Below are 20620 nucleotides of genomic sequence, written 5' to 3' on the forward strand. Positions count from 1 at the left end.
TTATCATGATAAATATTTTCATAAGTGAAAGTAAATTTTCATTGTGCACTATTTGGCAATTAACATATCCATGTAAAAAAAAATTTTAAATTCTAGTCTTAACCTTATAAGAATTTTGACAGTTTCTTTTTTAAAAAGAAATTTGAAAGAAGCCTTTTACTCAATTGCTGGCTCTGTTATATTTTATCAGACAGGGATATAATCCACAAAGCAATTTTAAAGTTTGTTTTCTGAGTTATTCTTCCATTTGTTTACTAAACCGTGAGTGTGATGATTTTCTCTGTTTCAGAGCTCTAGACACAAGTTTGCGTGCTTAATTTCCACAAATCTAATAGCCTGGGATTAATGATTTATTCATGGTTTTGCAGACACATTCCTTAACCCAGCGGAGGGCTGTACAGGGTCGAAGAAAACGATTTGATGTGTTATTAGCCGAGCACAAAAGCAAAACCAGGGAAAAGGAACTTCTTCGACATTCGGATCATCATCAGCAGATGCCCCCTCTCAGGGAACCACATCCCTCACCTACTAAAACTTCCCAGGAGCTGCACCAAAATTCTCATGGAGTTACTCTTACAGAGTCAAAGCCTTTATTACCTAATAAACCTAAACCTCACCCCCCCAGTCTTCCAAGGTAAGCAAAATCTGCAGACCCAATGGTATGAAATCAATCCTGATAGCTTCGTCAGGTGGATTTTGAAAGAGCGATCCAGGTCTGTTGAATGGGGCTGGTGACTGGCTGTCTGCAGCTTGCAATTACACGCTGAGCAGTAACTCGTAGCGAGGATGGTTTGGTGTTTGAAATAGTAAAAGCTAACTTGCATCAATGAAAGCAGTTCAGCAACGACTGGGCAATGCCACTTTTCCAGGGTACCATACCTCCTGTCCTTCCTCTTGGTAGATGTGTTATGACACTATGGAAAATATCAGAAATCTGTTAATGTAGGTTTCCTTCTCTCAGTAATAAGTACTTAAGCTTGGAATTTTTAGCTATGCTTAGTTCAGTAACACCTTTACTGCTTGCCTTGCCCAGGCCTCCAGGCTGTCCAGCCCAGCACAGTGGAAATGCCCCTAGCGAGTCTCCTTCTGTCCACGAGGCCCCGCACCCTCCCTTGCCTGCAGCTGAGCCAGCATCTCGGTTATCCAGTGATGAGGGAGAATGTGATGAAAAAGAAGAGCCTGTTGAAAAACTGGATTGTCATTATTCAGGTCATCATCCTCAACCAGCCGCTGTACGTTTTGAGTAAAAGTTAACGTTGGTGTCTTGCTGGCTCAGAACTTGTAAACAAATTACTTGGGGGTTTTAAGGGTGTTTTTCTGTTGGGAATGTGACTTTTTTTTTTTTTTTCCTAGATTTTAAGTAAATGTTTTTGGTTGCCTACTAGAGTAGTGAAGGTTTAATTGTAGTTGCAGAGTAAACATGCTAAAGAGATACGTTTGAACCTCACTTCCGCAATGCAAAAGAAATCAAAATGCCAAAATACTGACGATTAAATCAGTAACAGCTCTAAAGGGCTGTGGTTTTGGAATAAGGACATGTAAACAATGCCTTTTTGATGAGATTTTGTTATTGGACTTTGCTACAAACACATGCACATTTTTTTTGCTCGAGGTGCCAGTCATCACAGTAAAGGCAGCAGTAATGTTTAAATATTAAGTATTGAATATTTAAATCTTCACTAAACTAGTTAGTCTAGCTAAAAGCGCAAGGTTTGTTGCCTAGCCTGTATATCAAATTATCAGCTCTTTTTAAAACAGATTATAAGTAGATAGCTGCTAGCTCCTGAGAAGCGGATGTTACATATATATATATATATATAAAAAGTTTTTCCACGAACACACACTACTGTCCTTCCCTGTTCAATCAGAGGGATTCAAATTTGGCTGCTGCTTTTGGCCATAAGTATGGGAATATCAGATGGGAAGAAAATTATCCCAATACCAAGGCCAAAAATTTGAAATAGTTGTTGTAGCATAGAAGTAAAAATTCTAATTTATCTTTTTTTTTTATCCTTAATTTAAACATCTGAAAGTGTATGCATTTAGCAATATTTATTTATAAACAAGTGTGTTGTTATTCAGAGAGTTGTTACTGAAAGTAGAAAACACCAATAAAAATCTGTCTTTTCAGTTTTGCACATTTGGTAGTCGGCAAATTGGAAGAGGTTATTACGTGTTTGACAAGCGGTGGAACCATACTCGATGTGCACTCGACTTCATGTTGGAGAAGCATCTGAATTCACAGATGTGGAAGTGAGTAGAAGTGAAAGAGTTCTTAGTATTTGTAGGAATACATGAAGCCTGTGATTCCAGTAAAAGAACAGTAATCGTGTTCAGAATAGTTGGATCAAAGATTGATAGTCTATGCTTTACATTTTTTGCACCAATTAACTAGTAATTTAATGAAATATTTTAGTGGCATTAATCAGTCTCAAGATACAATCACTTTACTGTAGCGTTACTAGACTGGGTATTATTCTGAAGAATGGTAGCTATGTAGGGTTGTGTTTTTTTGTTCACCTGCAGGAAAATTCCTCCAGCATCTAGTAACACAGCATCAGTTCGTGCACCACATAGGACAAACTCAATGCCTGCTTCACAGTTCGGCGTCAGTGCACCAGGTTTCCTCTTACCCACCACGGTTATGTCGTCGCCAGCATTGGTATCTCCTTCCTGTGTGTCTTTGAATAATAAATCGGTACCATCACATGGAACGACACTAAATGCCAATCCTGCTGCTTTGGGTGCCGTGGATCCTGTCTGCAGTATGCAATCAAGACAAGTGTCTTCATCCCCTTCAACACCTACAGTGCTTTCCTCTGTACCTTCACCTATGCCCAGCAAACCTCAGAAAATTAAATCCAGCAAATCTTTTAAACCTAAGGAATCTTCTGCTGGCAGTGGCACCTGTAACAGTACCGGCGGCGTCAGTAGCAGCAGCGGCTCAGGAAAGAAGCGTAAAAACAGTTCCACACTGCTAGCACCTTCTCATTCCACAGAGTCCTTTAGGAAAAACTGTGTGGTTAACTCTGGAAACTCTGGGACCTCCTATCATCCATCGGTGACAGCTTCATCCCACAGCGTTGGCCTCAACTGTATGACTAGCAAAGCTAACTCTGTTAGCCTCAAACACGACCAATCAGGGAGGGGTCCTCCGACTGGAAGCCCTGCAGAATCCATAAAGAGAATGAGTGTGATGATGAACAGCAGCGACTCCACGCTCTCCTTAGGGCCGTTTGTTCATCAGTCCAGCGAGCTGACTGTAAATTCACACAGCAGTTTTTCACATTCACATACTTCCCTTGACAAATTAATAGGAAAGAAAAGAAAGTGCTCACCTGGTTCAAGCAGCATAAACAGCAGCAGCAGCAGCAAATCAAACAAAGTTGCCAAATTGACATCAGTGAACAATGTTCATGCAAAACACACTGGTGCAATCCCAGGGACGCAAGGGCTGATGAACAATTCTCTTTTTCATCAGGTATGAAATTTTGTCTCAATCTAAGCCAATATGAACATGCATCTTTACCTGCTTATATTAGATGTGTTCTCTTCATTATTAGCTAGCCAATTCCAGATCCTCTTCAGGTAAAAGGTAGTTCTCTTATTTGTCCACTACTCAAAATGAGTGTTTTTATATTACATTTACACAAGATTTTTATAAACTCTCTCTTAAGCTTTCTTTTCTAAAGTAACCATAAATATGATGTTCCAAGTTCCTTACATGTTGCCTGTAAAATGCTCTGGAATTAAATTCAGTCCTCACATTTTAAAAAAATAATACTAAAAGTAAGTCTTGCCAGCCAGCCGTGGAACTGAGTTGCACGTCTCAGCCTGACTTCTTGTTTCTGTGTCAGTAATAAACCTTCCACAAAGTGGAACATAATGATGCTGATAACAGAACTGTGATACTGTGATAAAATAAGCCTATTATCCCAAGGTGTCATTGGCTAACTTCTTAGTAATAACGAGATTAAATGTTATAAATAAAATAGAAACCTTTTCAGTTGGTAAAGCAAACAGATCCGCTATAAAGGAAGCAGATCTCATGAATACGTAAGATCCAACTTTAAAAATTATTTTGGGTTTGTTTGTTTGTTGTTTTTTTTTTAAAACAAATTGCACTGGAAAAGTAGTGTATTGGGAGAGAAAGTTCTTGAGAAATTAGGATGAGATATAGTTTAGAAACTGGTAGCTCAAACTTCATTATAAAACTATTCAAATTGGCTTGGAGGGGTAAAAATAATTTGATACAGCTTGAGGAGAGTATAGAATTTCAGAGAGTAGCTTTAGAACTACATTTTTCAAGATGGAAACCTAATAAACTTTGTTTCCTCTGGTGCTTTGAAAATCTGTGTACCTGGAGAGATAGGATGTCAGTAAGAGCTTTTTCAGAATGGTTTCTTAATTTTCAGTTTCAGCCATACGGGAGGATTTTCACCAGTAAGTTGTGTTTACTGTAACAAAAAAAAAAAACCAACACATTCAAATGGCTGAACTTATTTTTGGACTTATCTAACAGTTACTATTTCAACTATATAAATAAAGGAGAAATATAATTTGAGTGAATTAAGGCAGTAAGTCACGTCTGAAACCATTATAACTTCAAAGAACTTTAGCTTGAGAATTGTCAAGTCTCAGAGAAGCCAGCCTCATGTTAGTGGTGTCGCATTGTGCCTGCTGATTCTCTCCAAAATACGCTGTCGTTATCCAGAAATTGTCTTTTAAGGACATCTGCTATGACAGCCTGGGTCACTCATCCTTCTCTTTCTTTTGCTTGCTCAAAAGCCAAAGGCGCGTCCCTAATAGCTGAATGCACCATGGTGAGAAACGAACTGGACAATTTTCACTACAAGCAAAACCTCCCTCTGGATTTCTGGACTTCAAGATGCCTTGACTTTTCTCAACTTCCCATGGTCCTCAGGTGTGGAAATCTACTGGACTGTCACTTAAACAAGGAATTTCCCTGAAGCCATGTCTGTAGCAGCGAATATACTAGAAATGGACACTGGATGAAGTTCAGCCACATAATTGCTCTTATCAGTGTTAACGGTGGTCTGAACTGTTTGCTACAAACCTGTGAGATTTTACTTACAGGAGTACATCATCTTGCCACTATTTGACATAGATTGGTTGGGCAAACGAATGTTTTCTGGGGGGGGAAATAAACATTACTGTTGACTTATTTTTATACTGATGGTGTCTTTTGTAGGTGATAGCTAACCAGACACCCTCAATGGAGAGGACCCCGCGACAAGGGGGAAAAATGTGTGAGGCACAATGGAAAGAAGCCCTCAAGAAGGGAATATGGCTTTAGTGTTTTTATAGCAATGTTTCCTTTAATGGAATATAAAAATAGCACAATACAAAAAATAGTCTGTGTTTTGCCCAGCCTTTTGCCAGTAATTTGGGATAAGAAGCTATCAGGAGTTTAAAAAAAAAAAAACAACAAAAAAACCAACAAAAAAACCACAAAAAGAACCCAACAGAAACCAGAAAAACTTGTTTGAGGCCATCGCTCTGAGAACAAATTGTGGTACTTGCATGATACAAAGCCTATTTTTTATTCTCTTGAGTAAGATTTGATTGCAGAAGAAAATAGAAGTTAATTTTGTTTTTTAAAAAATCCAAACCCATCAAACAGACAAAGGCAAATAACCTCTAAAACTATATGCCCAAAGAATGTATTTGTTGCCCTATACTGTATACCACAGACCTTTGTTATTTAAAAATAATAACTGTATTGGTTAAATTAGCTGGATTTACCTTTCTGGTAAAAATAGCCCTTTTAAAACTAAGTATTTAAATATTTTCTAAAAACTATAAAAGTCAGTTACTTTATGCCTTGTTTGTATAACTAAATTGTTAACATTTACGCTTTCAACCACTCAGATTTTTTTTTCTGAATTCTGGAATAAACGCCAATTTGAGAGCAGAGTTCACCATAAAGCGCAGATGTGTGCATCGCAGCCATCCCACCTTCCCAGGCTCTACGAATAAAGGGGGCTTTACACAGTTTTATATAGTCCAGTCAGTTTTTACGAAATGTTTTGTCTTGCTTCAAAACACCTCAAAAGTGAATTCCGCTAAAGGGCTTGTTGTATTATGATTTGATTCATCTGGATGTTTTTAAGTTTTTAAACATCAGGTGAAGTCTCAAAACTGACTACACTTTTATTAAGGGGACAAAGCAGAGGAAAACAAATTCCTAACCACGAAGATATTTTTTTTTTTCTGCCTTAAAGGGGCACCAGCTATTGCTGAGAAGAGACAATCTGAGCCTGTACAATTGTTCGTGTAGCCCAGCCTTCTCCCCAGTTCTGGTGGCAAGTAGTACATCAGGGAATCCAAAGCCACTCTGAGTAGCAGTTGCTTAGTTGTTTACCTAACAATGCTTTCAGTTTAACCTGAACTTGATACAAAATCATTGTTATACAGCAAAACAACAAGAAGCCTCTATGCAGACACTTTAGCTTTGAATTGATACAAAAGATCACATTGAGAAAGCAACCTACTACAGACACTTATTATGCAAACTTTAAAAAAAAAAATAGACAACTTTTCAGGAACAAAAGGATTCATATTTAGTAAGATCCCCTGTTGAAAGGATTGTTAGGACTGTGATTTGGTTTAAAGTAAAAGGAACCAAAGTTATACGCCACAAAGAGAAATCAAAGCCTATTAAATCTTGCATGTTTGGAGTGAAATCCGTGCTCTGATGAAGTCCCTGGGGCAGAGCTTCCGCTTCAGGGTAGCGTCAGTCACAAGTGCAATTTGACTCTTGATAGACACAGAAGTAAAGGAAACAAAAATTTGGCAAGATTGAACGCTGGTGAGTTTGTGATCGAACTCTCCTCTGGTTTTTTAAGGTTCTGTTGATCTGAAAGCATAATGGCAAATTCATGCTCCTTTGACAGCGTGCAGGTGTGTTCAGAAGTGAATTCCTGGTTGCTGCTTGTACAGCCAGTGTCTGCAGTCACCTGCGCCGTGTGGTTTTAAGCCATTGGGAGTAAAGAGTTAGAACATCGTAAATTCTGTCTGCCCTTGAGCGTAGACCTGCTTAAATATGTTTTAGATCTTGGTTATAAGCAGAACATTGTTCCTGAAGCTTTTATTGTCACATAGTTCTTACTGTAAATATTAAGGAAGCTTAAAATTAATTTTCCTTGCAAAATTGAATTTGCAGTGGCTGGGTTGTTTCTAGACAGATTTTGGTATTAATTTAAAAGATACAATTTTTATAGTCTTTCCAACTTCTCGTTATGACTCCTGCAGTTTTCTTAACCTAAAAAATTGCTGCAATGATGAACAAAGAATTATACAAGAAAAAAAAAACCATACTTTTGTATCTTTATTTTGGAATTTCTTGTTCTATTATAAATATTGAAGTATCCCTATTTCAGAAGACATATTTTGTTAATTGATTGTACATATTTAAATATGTATTTTTGCACAGGTCTTTTTTTCTTATATCCAGTTTTGGTACAATTGAGATCATCTAGTATTTATTTATTAATTAATTAATTAAAAAAAAAAAAGCAAATACCTTTTTATAATTTGAAGTGGTTCACTGCCAAGCCAATAGTTAACATGCCTACTTTGCAACTTAAGGGATGCCTCCGTTTTGTGAAAGCTGTGTCCCTTTTCACGTCTTGGGAGTGGATACATGCAAGCCATTGCCCGCGTCCCGCGGCCAGGTTCTGCCGTGGGAACCCGAGCGCAGGACCGGGGCTGAAATGGTCGATGCGGCATTGCTTATCAGTTGCCTGATTCCCCGAAGACTACATTTAGTTAAGTGACACACTGCTTCTCTTTTTTTAGTGTTTGTGTGCGTGTGTGTGCGTGCGCATTTGTGTGGGTCTCATGTGGTTTAAAACTAATGGAAAAACTGAAAGTGCCTGATATAACTAGTTTTAAGCTTGGACTGTTTAGACAGCTTCTCCTTAAAAGACTTGAATGTTCAGTTGAAATTTTGGAGCTTGCTTTTTCCACCTATATATAATATATGTGTGCGTATGTATATGTATGTGTGCGTGTGTGTATATATACACACATACATATATGTATTTTCTGAAATTAATGAGATGGATTGACAAAAAAAAAAGAGAACGATGCTGGTAACTTTTGTAAAATCTTTTCATTAGAACACCTTGTGTTGGAACAATCTCGTTGATAACTCATATTTAATATAATGCCAAGGGTTTGAAATGTGGTTTTAACCAGCAGTTTATTTAACTGTCTCATTTCGGGAAGTGGGGGGCGGTATTCGTAAATTAAATTATTTAGGAAATGTTTAAAGTAGCTGGTATTCCAGGAAAATGAAACAAACAAAAAACCCCGAGTACCTCTTAAAACCATTAAAAATAAAGATGTGATTTCCAAATGACATTTCTAAGGCAGTTGTCTTCCTGTAAGAGTTCTCTTGCCAAGGAATCTCTCTCTCGTCTTTCAGTCATTCTGTCCTGGAGGAGGGAATTGGGCTTAGAAAGATTCTTAAATGTTTCACTGTTCAGCAGAAAATAATCATTTTTACCTTTTGTGCAAGATATTTTACGTTTTAAAGATAACTTTAAAATGAGCACTACATAATGTCAATGTGAATGTAGGCCTTGAAAGCATCTTGCTCGGTGTTGAGCCTGGTTCTAAAAGCAATCTCCTGTGTAAAATGTGTGAATAGTTTGATGATTTGTATACATAATCAAAACCATCTGATCAGCTGAACTCTGTGTTGGCTGCTGTATAGTACATGAACAAATGTCATGGGATAGAAAAATTACTTTGGATATTTAAAAGAAAAATAAATATATAGTCTATTTGTTTTGTAACAAGTTTCTGTAAATAAAATAATTTATACTATTTATAAGAAAAAGTTGTGCTTTGCTTCATGAAAAAAATTAGTTTGTTGAACAAACATGTTACTAAACAAGGCAATAAAATTAGGACTTCTCAATAAATGAGGTTGGTTGCATGGAATACATTATATGTTTCTGCTTCATTATAAAATCGTTCACCATTAAAGGAAAACATTTTCTGTATCGGCGCCTATGTGAACTAATTTCAGAGAATTGGATGTGGTCAAATTCTGTCACCGTACCTCAGCATCGCGTGAGCAGCTACAGAGTCAGCCCGGTAGGATTGGATCTCTGCATCCTACAGGGTGTTGGTACCTGTTTTTGAGAGGTGCCTCTATCAACTCTGCTGTGTTTTTCCTGTGCAAAGGATGTTTTGTTACCTGAGGTTCACGCTTTGTATCTTATTCTAAATGGATTAATGAGACACAGCTTTTACAACCCTAAATGCAGTATGTTGAATATTTCCTTTTTTTTCCTTCAAAACAGTATCTTCCATATTTTTAGGGTTTCAAGATCTGGTGTGTGAATTCAGCAGGTGAAATACTCTTGCAGGCTTTTCTCGGCATGTGACTCGGGACTCAGGTGTGGTGGATGACTTCTGAGGAGCAGTTTGTGAAACCAGTAAAACTCCTGTTAGTGGGATGGGAATTCATAGTTACATCCATGGCAATGCTGCCTTCATTCTCTCTCTTTTTTATAACAGTAAGAACAAAGTTTTCCTTAGTATTTAGAATAAATGCTACAAGATATAAATGAGAGATCAGGCAGCAAGCAAGTTCTGCTTTGCCTTTTTATAATAAGGACTTCTAATATTTATTCTCCTACCTTTTGCGTTGACTGAAGATTTTTATTTATTTATTTTTGTTTCAATTTCCTGCAAATATCTTTCTCTTCTAGTAGCAGTTTCCAATTTCTGCTCCAGCCTGTAAGCTGTTGGCACTGAAGCTGGTTTTGCTGGGCTGTACAAGTGATGGCAGCAGGGAGCGTGCAGCAGATGGGAGCTCGCAGAGCAGAGCTCTCTTGCTTGTCGCCACGTTCAGGCAAGTTCATGACACTGAGCTGTCTGTATCTGCTTCAGAACTGAAGGATTAACTCTGTTTAACTGCATTTAAAATAGTTATGTGTCCTCTAAAACTAGTAAGGTGTAGAAAGAGGGGAACAGTTGTGTTTATCCTGTATGAGATACCTCTTTGGGGTATCAGAGCTCTGCAGGGTTGGAGTGTCCCCCCGTCCCCTTCCTTTGCTGCGTTAGGCACCGCTACCGGCACCCTGCAGCACAAAGCAGAGCTGCGCTGTGGGTTGTTTCTCCCAGTGACTCAGTCAGTTCAGAAAAGGGGTTTGTTATGAAAAACACCTTCTGGACAGGTGCTGGAGTGGAACCTGGTGAACACAGACCACTCAAGTGGATAGAAAACAGTTTTGCTCCTATCGCTGATCGCCTCATAGGAAAATACTCCCGTTTGTCTCCAGGAAGAGTTACGGGGTGATGTAAGAGTTTGAGCCTGGTAGTGCGTGCAATGCAAATCCAAGTGTCAGAGGTTCTCTGTGCGTGTGGATTTGTGCACATGTGTGTATTGTCAGTGCCCTTCGCGTTTAAAAGGGAAGCTGGTGCTGTGTCGTTCGAACCCAAAGGTGTCAGCCCTCTCCTGGTGCTGTGCTCCGAGGCTACAACCTGCCTTTGGTAGGAAAACTCCTCTAAGTCCTGGTCCTGCCTCAGCAGCACGGGCACGAAGCTGGCCCGGTGCCCCTGCTGCGTTCAGCCTGGCCGACAGCAAACCGCCCCAGCACCCGCTGCCTTTGTAGGCTGAAGCGCTCCATGCCGACTTCCGAAACAACCAATACAAGGGCTCGCAATTGGCTTTATTTAAATGCAAATTCCCGTTGGTTCATTATTATCACATTCTGCTGCAACACATAATCAAACACACGTGGCTTGTATGATCCGCCATGGGACTGTTAATTTGACTGAATGCTTTTCTCGGTGCTTTGGCTCAGGACTGTGTTAGCTGCTGGATTTGTTCCTAACAAGCAGCATGGGATCTTTGTCGCAGAAAAGCAGCATATGCTTGTTTTGTTTTTTTCTGGCCCACCGAACTTTAGGGGAATCTCAAAAACCTTTTCTGAAGTTGTGCAAATAACCTGGAGTCCAACTTTATTGCAAAGGACAAAACCTGGCCTGAGAAATGCAGTCAAAATGCTTTATCCAAACCCATAAGAAATGGCTGGAGCTGGTATCTGTAGCCAAATTGGTACAAAAGCGTTCCTCAGCATCAGCAGGGAGTGTGTTGTTGCTGCTCGGTTTAGGTGCTCTCTGACAGTGCTGGAAGTTTCCTTTGTCCTCTCTTTTGCAGTTGGGCTCCCTTCACCTGTGTCCCTCCCCATCCACAGCAGGTGAATTAATTCAAAAGCAAGTGCCTTGTCTTGTCTGCAAGGCTAGACCTTAAATTCTGTGCAGTGAGAGAAGAAAAGGAGCCTTTGGCAGGCCAGGAGAAACAGGTGAGCCCAGGAATCAAACTAGATTTCAACCACTTTGTAGCAGAGTTTTACTGACAAACCCTACAACGCTCCATCTCCTGCCCTTCCCTCCCGCCTTCTCAGAGCTATTGGCAGTGCGGGTATTGCAGAGCGAGGTGGAAAGTGTCCCTGTGGTGCGGCTGCATCTTGAAATCTGTGTCTGATTCTCACTGCCTTGTTGCTAGTATGGTGTCAGCCTTCCAAAGCAAAATCAGAGAATGGCGTTAGTTCAAGGAACTGCACAAGCTTAAATTACGAGAGAGAGAATGTACAACTTTGGCATGTGGACTGCAAATCCATGGAAAGGTGTCAAGACTGAGGCATGAACGGCTGTGTCTGGCGTGCCACTCACAGTCAGAGTTAAAGAAATAGAAGTCATGAGATGAAAGAAACCAAAAGTAAAACTAATGTGACCACGGCACACCGACAGGTAACTTGAAGTTACTTTAGGGTTTAAGGGAAGCAGAAATCCTATTGCTTCTGATTTGACATGGAAAGTGAAGTAGGCAGTTAAAAATTATAGAATAGAAAAAAATAAATATGCCCTTGATCAGCTGATCCAAGGCCTGACCACCCTGGACCCACCAGCATTCCTACCCTGTGGAAAAAGACTATGAACCAGATTGCTTTTTCTTCTTCTTTTTTTTTTTTTTTTCCCAGGAAAACAATGTAAACAGCTGCTCTGGCTATGCGTTGTGCATCCAGCTGTGGACTTCAGGAGGTATTGCCTTGCCCTACAACTGTCCAAGATTTTATCGCACCACTATCTGGCATGGGTGAGAGGCTGAACTGCTACTGAAAGCCTTAAAATTGTTCAGGTAAAATTGCTGTGACTCTTTCCTGCCAGGTCTTGGCTCAGAAAGCTCGTCAAGCTCTGCAGTTCTTCCTGGATCCTCCTTCACAGGACACAGGCTGAGATCAGAACACGAGCAAGGCAAGTTGGGATCTTTAAAGGGGGTTTGCTCTGGTAGGATATGTGTGCTTCTGTTTTGAACACAGTTTTTTCACCACCTGAGCAGGGAACACCAGATCCTGAAATGCTTGGCTCCCACAGGATGATAGTGATGGCCAGAATAAAGTTTTTACAACTGAAAACTCTGCAAATATCTTACAGCACACTAAGAATCTCTAGTAATACTTTTATTTTCCTCACAAAGTAGACTTTTTTTTTTTCTATTGCTTTTACCTACAAAGAGTAGCAAGATTTCTCTGGAGTGAATGAAGCCTATGTTAGCCTAGTTTTCTTGAGTAAAGTTTCTGTTCCCTTCAGCTTACAGTTTAAAATGCATATGTGGTAATACATAAGCTGAATGGAAACACTAAGATTTATTTTGTGAAGCTTTAATATAGTTCATTCAGGCCAGTTCAAGTACAAATACTTTGGAAGGGAAAATTCATCTGTGCACCAGAAATGAAATCCCTCAGTTCAGCCCATACTGTCTGTAGCATGGTCTTCTGATAGGCTTAACGTTTGCATGTATGGAAGGTGGAAAAGATGTTACCAAAAGGCAGCCAGAACTCAAATCTTCCTAGCTAGGTTACTTTATCTGATATGGAACAGACCTAGAAAAACCGAGACATGTTATTGCAGCTCTGAAAGGTCTGAATATTGGCCTAAAAATTAATTAAAACTTTATAAGAAATTGTGTGTGAACAAACAAAATACAGAATCAATAGCTGACCATATGGTAAACAAACTCTAGGGTTCTCTTTTATTACTCTCACTATTGTAAAGGAAGTGAAGATCAGGATTTTGTTCTAATTAGTACTGTCTGAAATTTAAATCTTCATACTCTAGCTAAGTAGCTACTCCCTGACACAGGAGGAGGAAACCCAAACCAAAAGAGCTTCTAGAAAGCAGTAAAAGAAAATAAAAAATCATTAGATCGTATTTTGGGTTTCAGAACAGTTCAACAAAGAATACTGATGGACCACAACACTGTGGCCGAGGAGGCTAACCTTGGGCAGGCGGCAGCATTCAAAGATGGGAGATGCTCTGTGATCTCACGGTAAGAGGAGCGGGCATGTGAAATTCCACCCTGTCCATGCTGTTACAGAGTAACCTCCAAATGCCAGGATCATTCTGTGGTGTATTTACCTGTTGGTGTTACTCCAAGCACTGAGGTCGCAACGAATACAGACAGCAAAGGGATTCTGTTGCTAAGTGCAGTGGCATCAAACAGCTAACAGAACTAAGTCACAGACTTTCTTTGGGAGGGAAAAAGCAAGCAGGGTAAACAGCTGCTGCTGCACGCTCTGCTACAACCAGAAACCATGTGTCATCAGTATGGCAGCAGCCTACTTAAAACGTTTATTCCTCAGCAGCTGTGAAGGAAGAAATTGCAGCCCCCTCCAGTACTTGATCAGTTGTGTCAAACTGCAATAGTATCTTCTGCTGTTCCCACCACCGTTTGGACATCTGCAGATCTAACAGAGGAAGTCATTTCTAATGTAATGCTTTGCTAATGTGCTGATGTTCAACAGCTGGCAAAAATGTCACTTTAAGGAAGAGGCTACTTCAGTTAAAGATGTTCCCAAGGTTACAGTCCTTACAGTTTTTGTGGTTATATTATTGCTTCACCACAGTCATTTTCATCCCTATTCCTTCTCCCTTAAACTGTAATCCTCTCGTAACAAGAGTTTGTTCTTTCTGGACAGTGCACAAACTAAAACATTTGGCTACTTTACTCTTATGCAACTTATGCAACTTTTCACCTTTGATTCAATACATGTCTTAAAGCAAGCAAGGAATCACCATTAGCTCTGTTCACAGATCTTGACCCTGCTTTGCTCTTAAATACTGAACACTGCATAGACAGTCAAGTAAAGCAACAACGTGTATTGCAAGAGATCACCACCTGTATCATACATTTAATAAATGAACTGAGATCCATACACCAAAACAGAACATTGTTTACATAATGAAGTGGAAAGTAAAAACGCTACCTCTCGCACTAGTAATCTTTTTACCTACAGTATACCAAGTTATACAATATATTTATAGGTTAATTCCAAAATGCTTTAAACATCTAAATTTTGCATTCCCTTGCATTAAAAAATTACATATTAATTACTCTGGAAAGTTTCTGAACTCTGTTTAGCAGCAAATCTCCTTTCTTGATGGTTTCTTGGTACTGCCAATTCTTGCTATCAGGCCTAGGAATTGTGGGGGGAAAAAAAAAGGTTCAGAAGTGAGGATATGCTTTATACCAAACCACTTACATTTCTATAATAAGTAAGTGTTATCAAAATGTATAGAATTCAACGGGGCTGTCAAAAATTATTTCTAGGAATTGTTAGCATACCTGTTAGTTTCTACAATCTCATTTACTTTGTCTATTTTGCAGTGTAATCGCCCAGCTGCAATAAATCTTGAAAGCTCCCTAAGAAAAGAAAAAAAAACAGTTGGTTAAATCATGTTTCACCAAGGACTTGTAGACCTGCTGTTACAAAACAACAGTGTCACCACACTGTATTTCTGAAACAACGGCCTATATATTTTCATAAGAATAATCATTCTAGCTCTCTGAATACAAAAAGTCTCAGTACTTTCTTCTGAGGTCAAAGTGTCATACTAGAGTTAGTGAAATTTATCACTTGGCTTAGCATCAACTACTCTTCAAATTCAAAGGCAGCAGTCATGTAGCGTGCCTGTTCAGAATTTATCCTGAGGTAAATATCTTCAGGCCAGTCAATTCATTAGAGAAGTCTCTTAACAGTAGCTCTAAATATGTTGCTTTTAAAAAATTATTATTTCGCTTAACCAGCTGGTGATCTACAGCACGTTACTGATGGTAGAAAAAATATTTCTGTGATCAACAGCAAGACAAGTTCCCTCGTAATAAATTACTGGGAAGGATAAGAACTAGTATCACATAAAAACATTTTCCTTTGAACTGAATGGTATTCGGTTTCTCCTGAAACACCTATTAATTAATTTCTGAATATTTCAAGCAGTATTCATATTTTTCTAACACTTTTCTATTCTTGTGAAAGGATTTGAAACAAAGCATTTCATGTGCACAGAGTAAAAGTCAACTTCTCACATCACACTCGTTCTCATCGTGATCTAAATCTGTTGGTTTTACACTAGAAAAGAATTGCAACATGAGACTGCAGGGTATGTTTGATTTAAGTGAAAAACATCAGATCGTGTCCACATACCAGAAAGGAAGCAAAACTAAATAAGGAGACTTATAGGGTATGTAAAATGTGTGGATCCCTAAAGCTGTAATAGTTTTCACATACTTGTGAACTAAGTCTTAAGTTTCATAGCACATGGAAGTCAATAGATAAAGCAGTATAAAGAACAAAGTTATTAACAAAAGACTCATTTTTTATACAGTATTTAAAGTGAAAGAAATACTGGAAAAGTTGTCATAAGAGACTGCAATCAAATTATTTTATTTACTGAAACAAACATGAGGTTCACTTAAATTCAGCCAAGCTTTTCTGTAGAAACGTAACTTGGCATGTTTATAATAGAAGTACAACAACAAAGACTTTTATTCATAATGTGATCATTATAAATAATTAAAAGGTGTAAAGTGGGATATTCGTTAACTTAAAAAGCCAAATAACTTACTGATCTATGAATTCTACACTGACTCCAAATGCTTCTGCCATGTATCCTAATGTCAACGACCGGTAGGACTCAAGGAGCTGGCTATACGCATGAATCCTCATTTCCCGTACGTAGTATCGATAGTGAGGTGCAAACAGCCAATCTTTTTTCATTTCTTGCTCTACAATAGCTGAAAAGACAAAAAAAAAAAAAGAAAGAAAAAAGAAAATGAGTCAACCTCTAAGAAATGTAAAATATCAGCTATGTAAATAAAACACATGACACCAGTTAATACGGGATCAGTGTGAGCATATCTATATTGTATTCTTGCTTACTTCAGGATCTGAAAAGCATTCTGCACTATAGAGAAGTTAAGTTTGTATAATCTGCACCAGTTCAAGAACCAGAAGCAGTAATAACATGCACACAGTATTGTGGCAAAGCTAAGAGACGCTGTTTGTCAGCACAGAAGCTGCCTTTCAGGGTGTGAGCTTGGCTCTCCTCTGCGGCAAGGGACCACCTCACGGCAAGCGCCAGGATCTGCTGTCACGCAGGAGCGGTGTGGTGCTGGGAAACAAGCAGTGCCTGATATGTAACGTCTTGAAGAAATGTTGTTACCCACAGCTGGGTAAGGAAACAAGATTAACTTTTTGGTACTAGCTCTTAAATTAGCTACAAGGCCTTCCAGGCACTGAAGTGACTTTTTCTCCTGACAGTTTTAATTCTCAGCTAGCGATAAGGCCAGCAATAGAAAAACGTCACCCTTAGCTTTTAATCGCATCAGGCCTGGTCTTCCACAAAATTAAAGGCTCTTTTTTGCTTTTTCTAAATATCTTATTTTCTTGTATTCTAAATCTCACAGAAGGAACACAAGCAGTCTGAGAACTGTGAAGAATGAGTTTTCTGAATTTTCTTCAGTGCCACTCTTTTACAAAGAAATCAGAGCAGAAAGCCAATGAAACAATGAAAACTTTCTATGTCATTTCTTTTACAAGTTGAGATTTCAGGGCCTTTAGACTATAAGTCTTGTAACTTCTTTCAAAGATAAAGTTTTTCGAAGCTTTCCCACCTGAGCTGGCTCTTCAAGTAAGACTGTGTTCCATAGCCATTTTCAGAATGCTTTTCCACCTAACCACATGTGACTTTTCATAAGGCTCACTGTTTGTGAAATTTTTCTTTGTTTGTTCGAAAAATCAAACAGCAGCAAATTTTAGATCACTGTTAAAAAAAAAAAATTTTTTTTTTTGTTTGTTCCCCCCCCACCCCTGCATAAAGTAGCTCTAGTTCTGGACTGCAGCTACTCCACAGAAGTTGTGGATGGTCTGAAACAAATAACTGAAGCACCTGGAATAGTGTTGTAGGACAAAACACAGCCTTACCTAATGACTGGAAAAAGGCTGCATAACGGCATTCGTACAGAGAAAAGAGATACTGTCGTACAGCTGGCAAACTGTGTAACACTTCCAGAATCTCTGCTCCTTTAATAACCTGAAAGCAAACAAACACGTTTAAACACCATCACTTTCAGCCTGGAGATAAACAGGTTAAAGAAAGGCCGTATCTCTTTGAACCAGTGTTTTCATCTGCTTTCCTTACCTTTTCCCTAAGGTCAGGCCTGTCTAAGGCAATCATGCTGACATAGACCGTGTATGTTACAAATGTTTTGTAATCCATAAGTTCATAGGATGTAAACGTCGAAACTGTATCAAGGAAGAGCTCTGCTGCTTGCTTGAAATCCCGAATAGCTACGCAGTAAAGACCCTGGTACACTTTGAGACGATTTCTCCTGTCCCAGTCTCCTCCTTCTTCTATTAGACTTAAAATAGAACAAAAAGAAATATTTACTTCTGTCAAGGTATTATGCAATAAGCTATATGAAACAAGTACAGTAAATCAACTGATACCACGTGATCAGAGAAAGAATAACTTGTTTTATGTTACAGCTTGTTGAAACAGTCCAGGCTTTGTGCACCTGTCAGGGTAGGGAAGTGGCTTCCTTGGAGCAGGAGAGGCCAGACGCTTTTGCATGCCGCAAGTTTTTCAACTGAAAGGAAAAGTTTACAGACTCTTAAGTTGCGACAACAGCAAAGAGACTGGAAACCGCAGCTTGCTGCAGGAACCACTCAAGTTCAAAACGTTGGGAGCACAGGGATGCTGAAGCTGGCAGTGGGAACGAGGGAAGGGCAGCTGCACCAACACACATTGTGCTGACACTGGGCTCTTGCTTCTAGAGGAAAAGCTGGCGCTCTGTAGAGTCAGCTGGGCAGCACTGGCAGCAGCTGGATTCAGCTGGCAATCCTGCACTGCACTTTGCCATACAATCTAATCACACACCAAGTTATTTGTCTTCTAACAGCTACAGAACAGAAACACGGGAGTGGGTGGTGGGCTACAAATACAAATCAAGTCAGCTGCTAGAAAACAGCTGACACAAAGTATTAACATTTCTTTTCCCCCTCATAAAAAAATCCAGGAATAGGAAGCTTTCTAGTACAAGGTGACACCCACTCATCACTCTGCGACTGTCTCACAGCCAGTCTTAGTCATTTCTTGACAGCAAGGTAATTATCTTCCATTTCTTTTGTTCCAGTTTGTCCCAAAAGTGCTTTAGTGCACTCAAGCAACCCAAGCAGTACCTTTTTGCCTTTTCAATGTTCCGTGTGATGAGGTCGTTATCCATATAAAACAAGCCAATCCTTAGAAGATAGAACACGATATCCAGGCGATGTCCCAGTGCCACAGTTTTGTCATAAGTCTTGCGGAACGCAGTCAGAGCTCCCTCCTAAGACGACAGTATTTTCTACTGTGAGAATGTTAAAAGCATCTGGAATATTTGCAGAATATCTGTCATAAGTAACTGCTTTGTCTTCCACTGATAGCTGTGACTTTGTCGGTTTCCTACAGAACCTTAACACCATGTATTCTGAATAATCTTAAAGGATCAAAGTTTAAAGAGCTGTTCCTCATAGATCTTGTAAATCTGAGGACTATGAAAATCAACACTGTAACTTGAAATTAAGTTGCACTATGTAAATAGTTTAGAAAAGTCTAAACACAAAAGGAAAGTGAAAAATAACATCTGAAAATGGAAAATAATTTTCCCTCTTCTGAAGAAAAAAATTTCAGTAACAACCACCCCTACCTCCCATCCTTGTCTGAGTTGTGCCACAGAGAAACACACTGTAAGTCATCCAGCTTCCTCCCTGTAAGCAGCGCTCACTGGAACCTGCCTAGCTAAGAGGATTACAATGCAGTGTTTTTAATATAAGTCCATAAAGCCTCTGCCATGAACCAACCTTGTCCCCAATCCTGCACAGGTACTCAGCTTTGGCCATCATTGCATCCCGGATTTCGCTCTCCCCCAAGATCTTTTCTGCATCTTCTAACTCATTGTCAAGACGTTTCAATTCTTCCTCGTTTGCTTTCTTCATTTTGTTCAGCAGATCCACGTCTATCTGCCACTCCAGGGACTTGCAGAGTGCTTCATAATATGGAGCCATATCTGAAAGAAAAGCAGGAAGGCTTCTGCTGTTAACTGCCCCAGCAAGCATGTGTATGTTTCTACAGCAGAGCACTGAAGGACGACACCACTGATCGCCAGTGCCAGCTACGTCCTTTATCTAATCAGGTACCTGTTAAATCCAGACATGACAGAGGCAGTGGTTCGGCAGGCCTTGCCTACCACGCTTCTTTTTGCCAACTCTTTTCTATCACTGCTCTCTTTACACCTCTCCCCCTTGCACTTTCCTTACTGTTTATCTGACTCTGAGCACAGTGGACCCCGGTGCTCAACTCCTGCCTTTTAAAACACCAGCACGATGCTACCAGTGGCCAAAGCGGGGGGAGAAGACACCACGCCGGTATGTCCAAACCCCCATTTCCCCCCCTGCCCGTTGCTCTCGGACTGTCCGTGCCCTCCAGCTGGGAAAAGGGGTACACACACGCACACGCACAAACACCCACCCACTCCAGAGCGCCCCCGGGATAAATGAACACAGGCAGGCAGACCGGCTCCTCCGGACAGACAGACGGACACGGGGAGAGGCAGCGGACCCCTGCCCCCCCGCGGCGGCACGCAGCCCTCCCCTCCCCTCGCACCAGGCCGCACTCACTGTGCAGCCGCACGGCCGCCATCAGCTCGTCGCGCGCGGCGGGGTCGGGCGCGCGGGGCCGCAGGCTGAGGAGGAAGCGGAGCTGTGCGATGCGGAGGTCGGGGTTTTTGGGCAGCCCCTCTTCCTCCAGGTTCTCCAGCGGCATCGCGGCGGTAACCGGACGGGACGAGGCGGCTCGGCTCCGGGCAGGCGGCGGCGCGGCCCAGTGACTCAGCCGCGACGGGCGGAAACGGCGACGCGCTTCCGCCTCGCAGCGCCCCCTGCCGGACCGGAGGTCGCGGTGGTGGTGGTGGTGGGGGGGGGGTGCGCATGCGCGGGGCGGGGCTGGCGAGTCTGCGCGGAGGGCGGGCGAGCGAGCATGCGCGGTGGGGGGGGCGCGGCGCTCCGGGTGGGGCTGCGTTGCGGGGTTGGGTGTGGGTGGTGTGGGCACCCAGCGGGTTGCTGGGGGGACACGAGAGGCTTTTGACAGGGACGTGTAGTGACAGCACGAGGGGTAACGGCTTTAAACCGGAGTAACGTAGGCTTACATTAGACATAAGGAAGAAATTCTTCACTGTGAGGGCGGTGAGGCCCTGGCG

General features: G+C 40.7%; 2 protein-coding genes across 3 annotated transcripts in view; one reads left to right on the forward strand and one right to left on the reverse strand.

The window, feature by feature from the left end:
• ATXN7 (ataxin 7) overlaps positions 1 to 9035 on the forward strand; it is a 62854-nt gene extending 53819 nt beyond the window's left edge. For both annotated transcript variants that reach the window (XM_086755385.1, XM_086755386.1), the window contains 5 exons: positions 369 to 634; positions 1034 to 1232; positions 2132 to 2253; positions 2527 to 3481; positions 4789 to 9035. In XM_086755385.1, coding sequence (XP_086611511.1) covers positions 369 to 634; positions 1034 to 1232; positions 2132 to 2253; positions 2527 to 3481; positions 4789 to 4806 — 1560 coding nt within the window. In that variant the 3' untranslated portion in view covers positions 4807 to 9035. The remainder of the gene's footprint in view (positions 1 to 368; positions 635 to 1033; positions 1233 to 2131; positions 2254 to 2526; positions 3482 to 4788) is intronic.
• Positions 9036 to 14217: 5182 nt separating this feature from the next.
• Positions 14218 to 20270, reverse strand: PSMD6 (proteasome 26S subunit, non-ATPase 6). Its single transcript, XM_086755666.1, has 8 exons — positions 20043 to 20270; positions 19227 to 19432; positions 18567 to 18712; positions 17527 to 17746; positions 17310 to 17418; positions 15952 to 16120; positions 14672 to 14749; positions 14218 to 14522 (listed from the first exon to the last, which is right to left on the reverse strand). Exons 1-8 carry the CDS (start codon positions 20185 to 20187, stop codon positions 14426 to 14428), a joined length of 1170 nt encoding a protein of 389 aa, XP_086611792.1. The 5' UTR covers positions 20188 to 20270; the 3' UTR covers positions 14218 to 14425.
• Between the last annotated feature and the right edge of the window lie 350 nt (positions 20271 to 20620).

The sequence above is a fragment of the Chlamydotis macqueenii genome, chromosome 10 (genome assembly GCF_036417535.1).
Source record: "Chlamydotis macqueenii isolate bChlMac1 chromosome 10, bChlMac1.mat, whole genome shotgun sequence".
Lineage (NCBI taxonomy): Eukaryota > Metazoa > Chordata > Aves > Otidiformes > Otididae > Chlamydotis > Chlamydotis macqueenii.

Bases quoted from the DNA above. Each gene is read 5' to 3' on its own strand.
- PSMD6 (XM_086755666.1), bottom strand. From the start codon at position 20,187: ATGCCGCTGGAGAACCTGGAGGAAGAGGGGCTGCCCAAAAACCCCGAC. The intron at 18,713-19,226 runs GTTGGTTCATGG...CTGTCGTCTTAG, and splicing joins TGTGCAGGATTGGGGACAAG to GAGGGAGCTCTGACTGCGTT. The intron at 14,523-14,671 runs GTATGCTAACAA...CACAATTCCTAG, and splicing joins GAGATTGTAGAAACTAACAG to GCCTGATAGCAAGAATTGGC.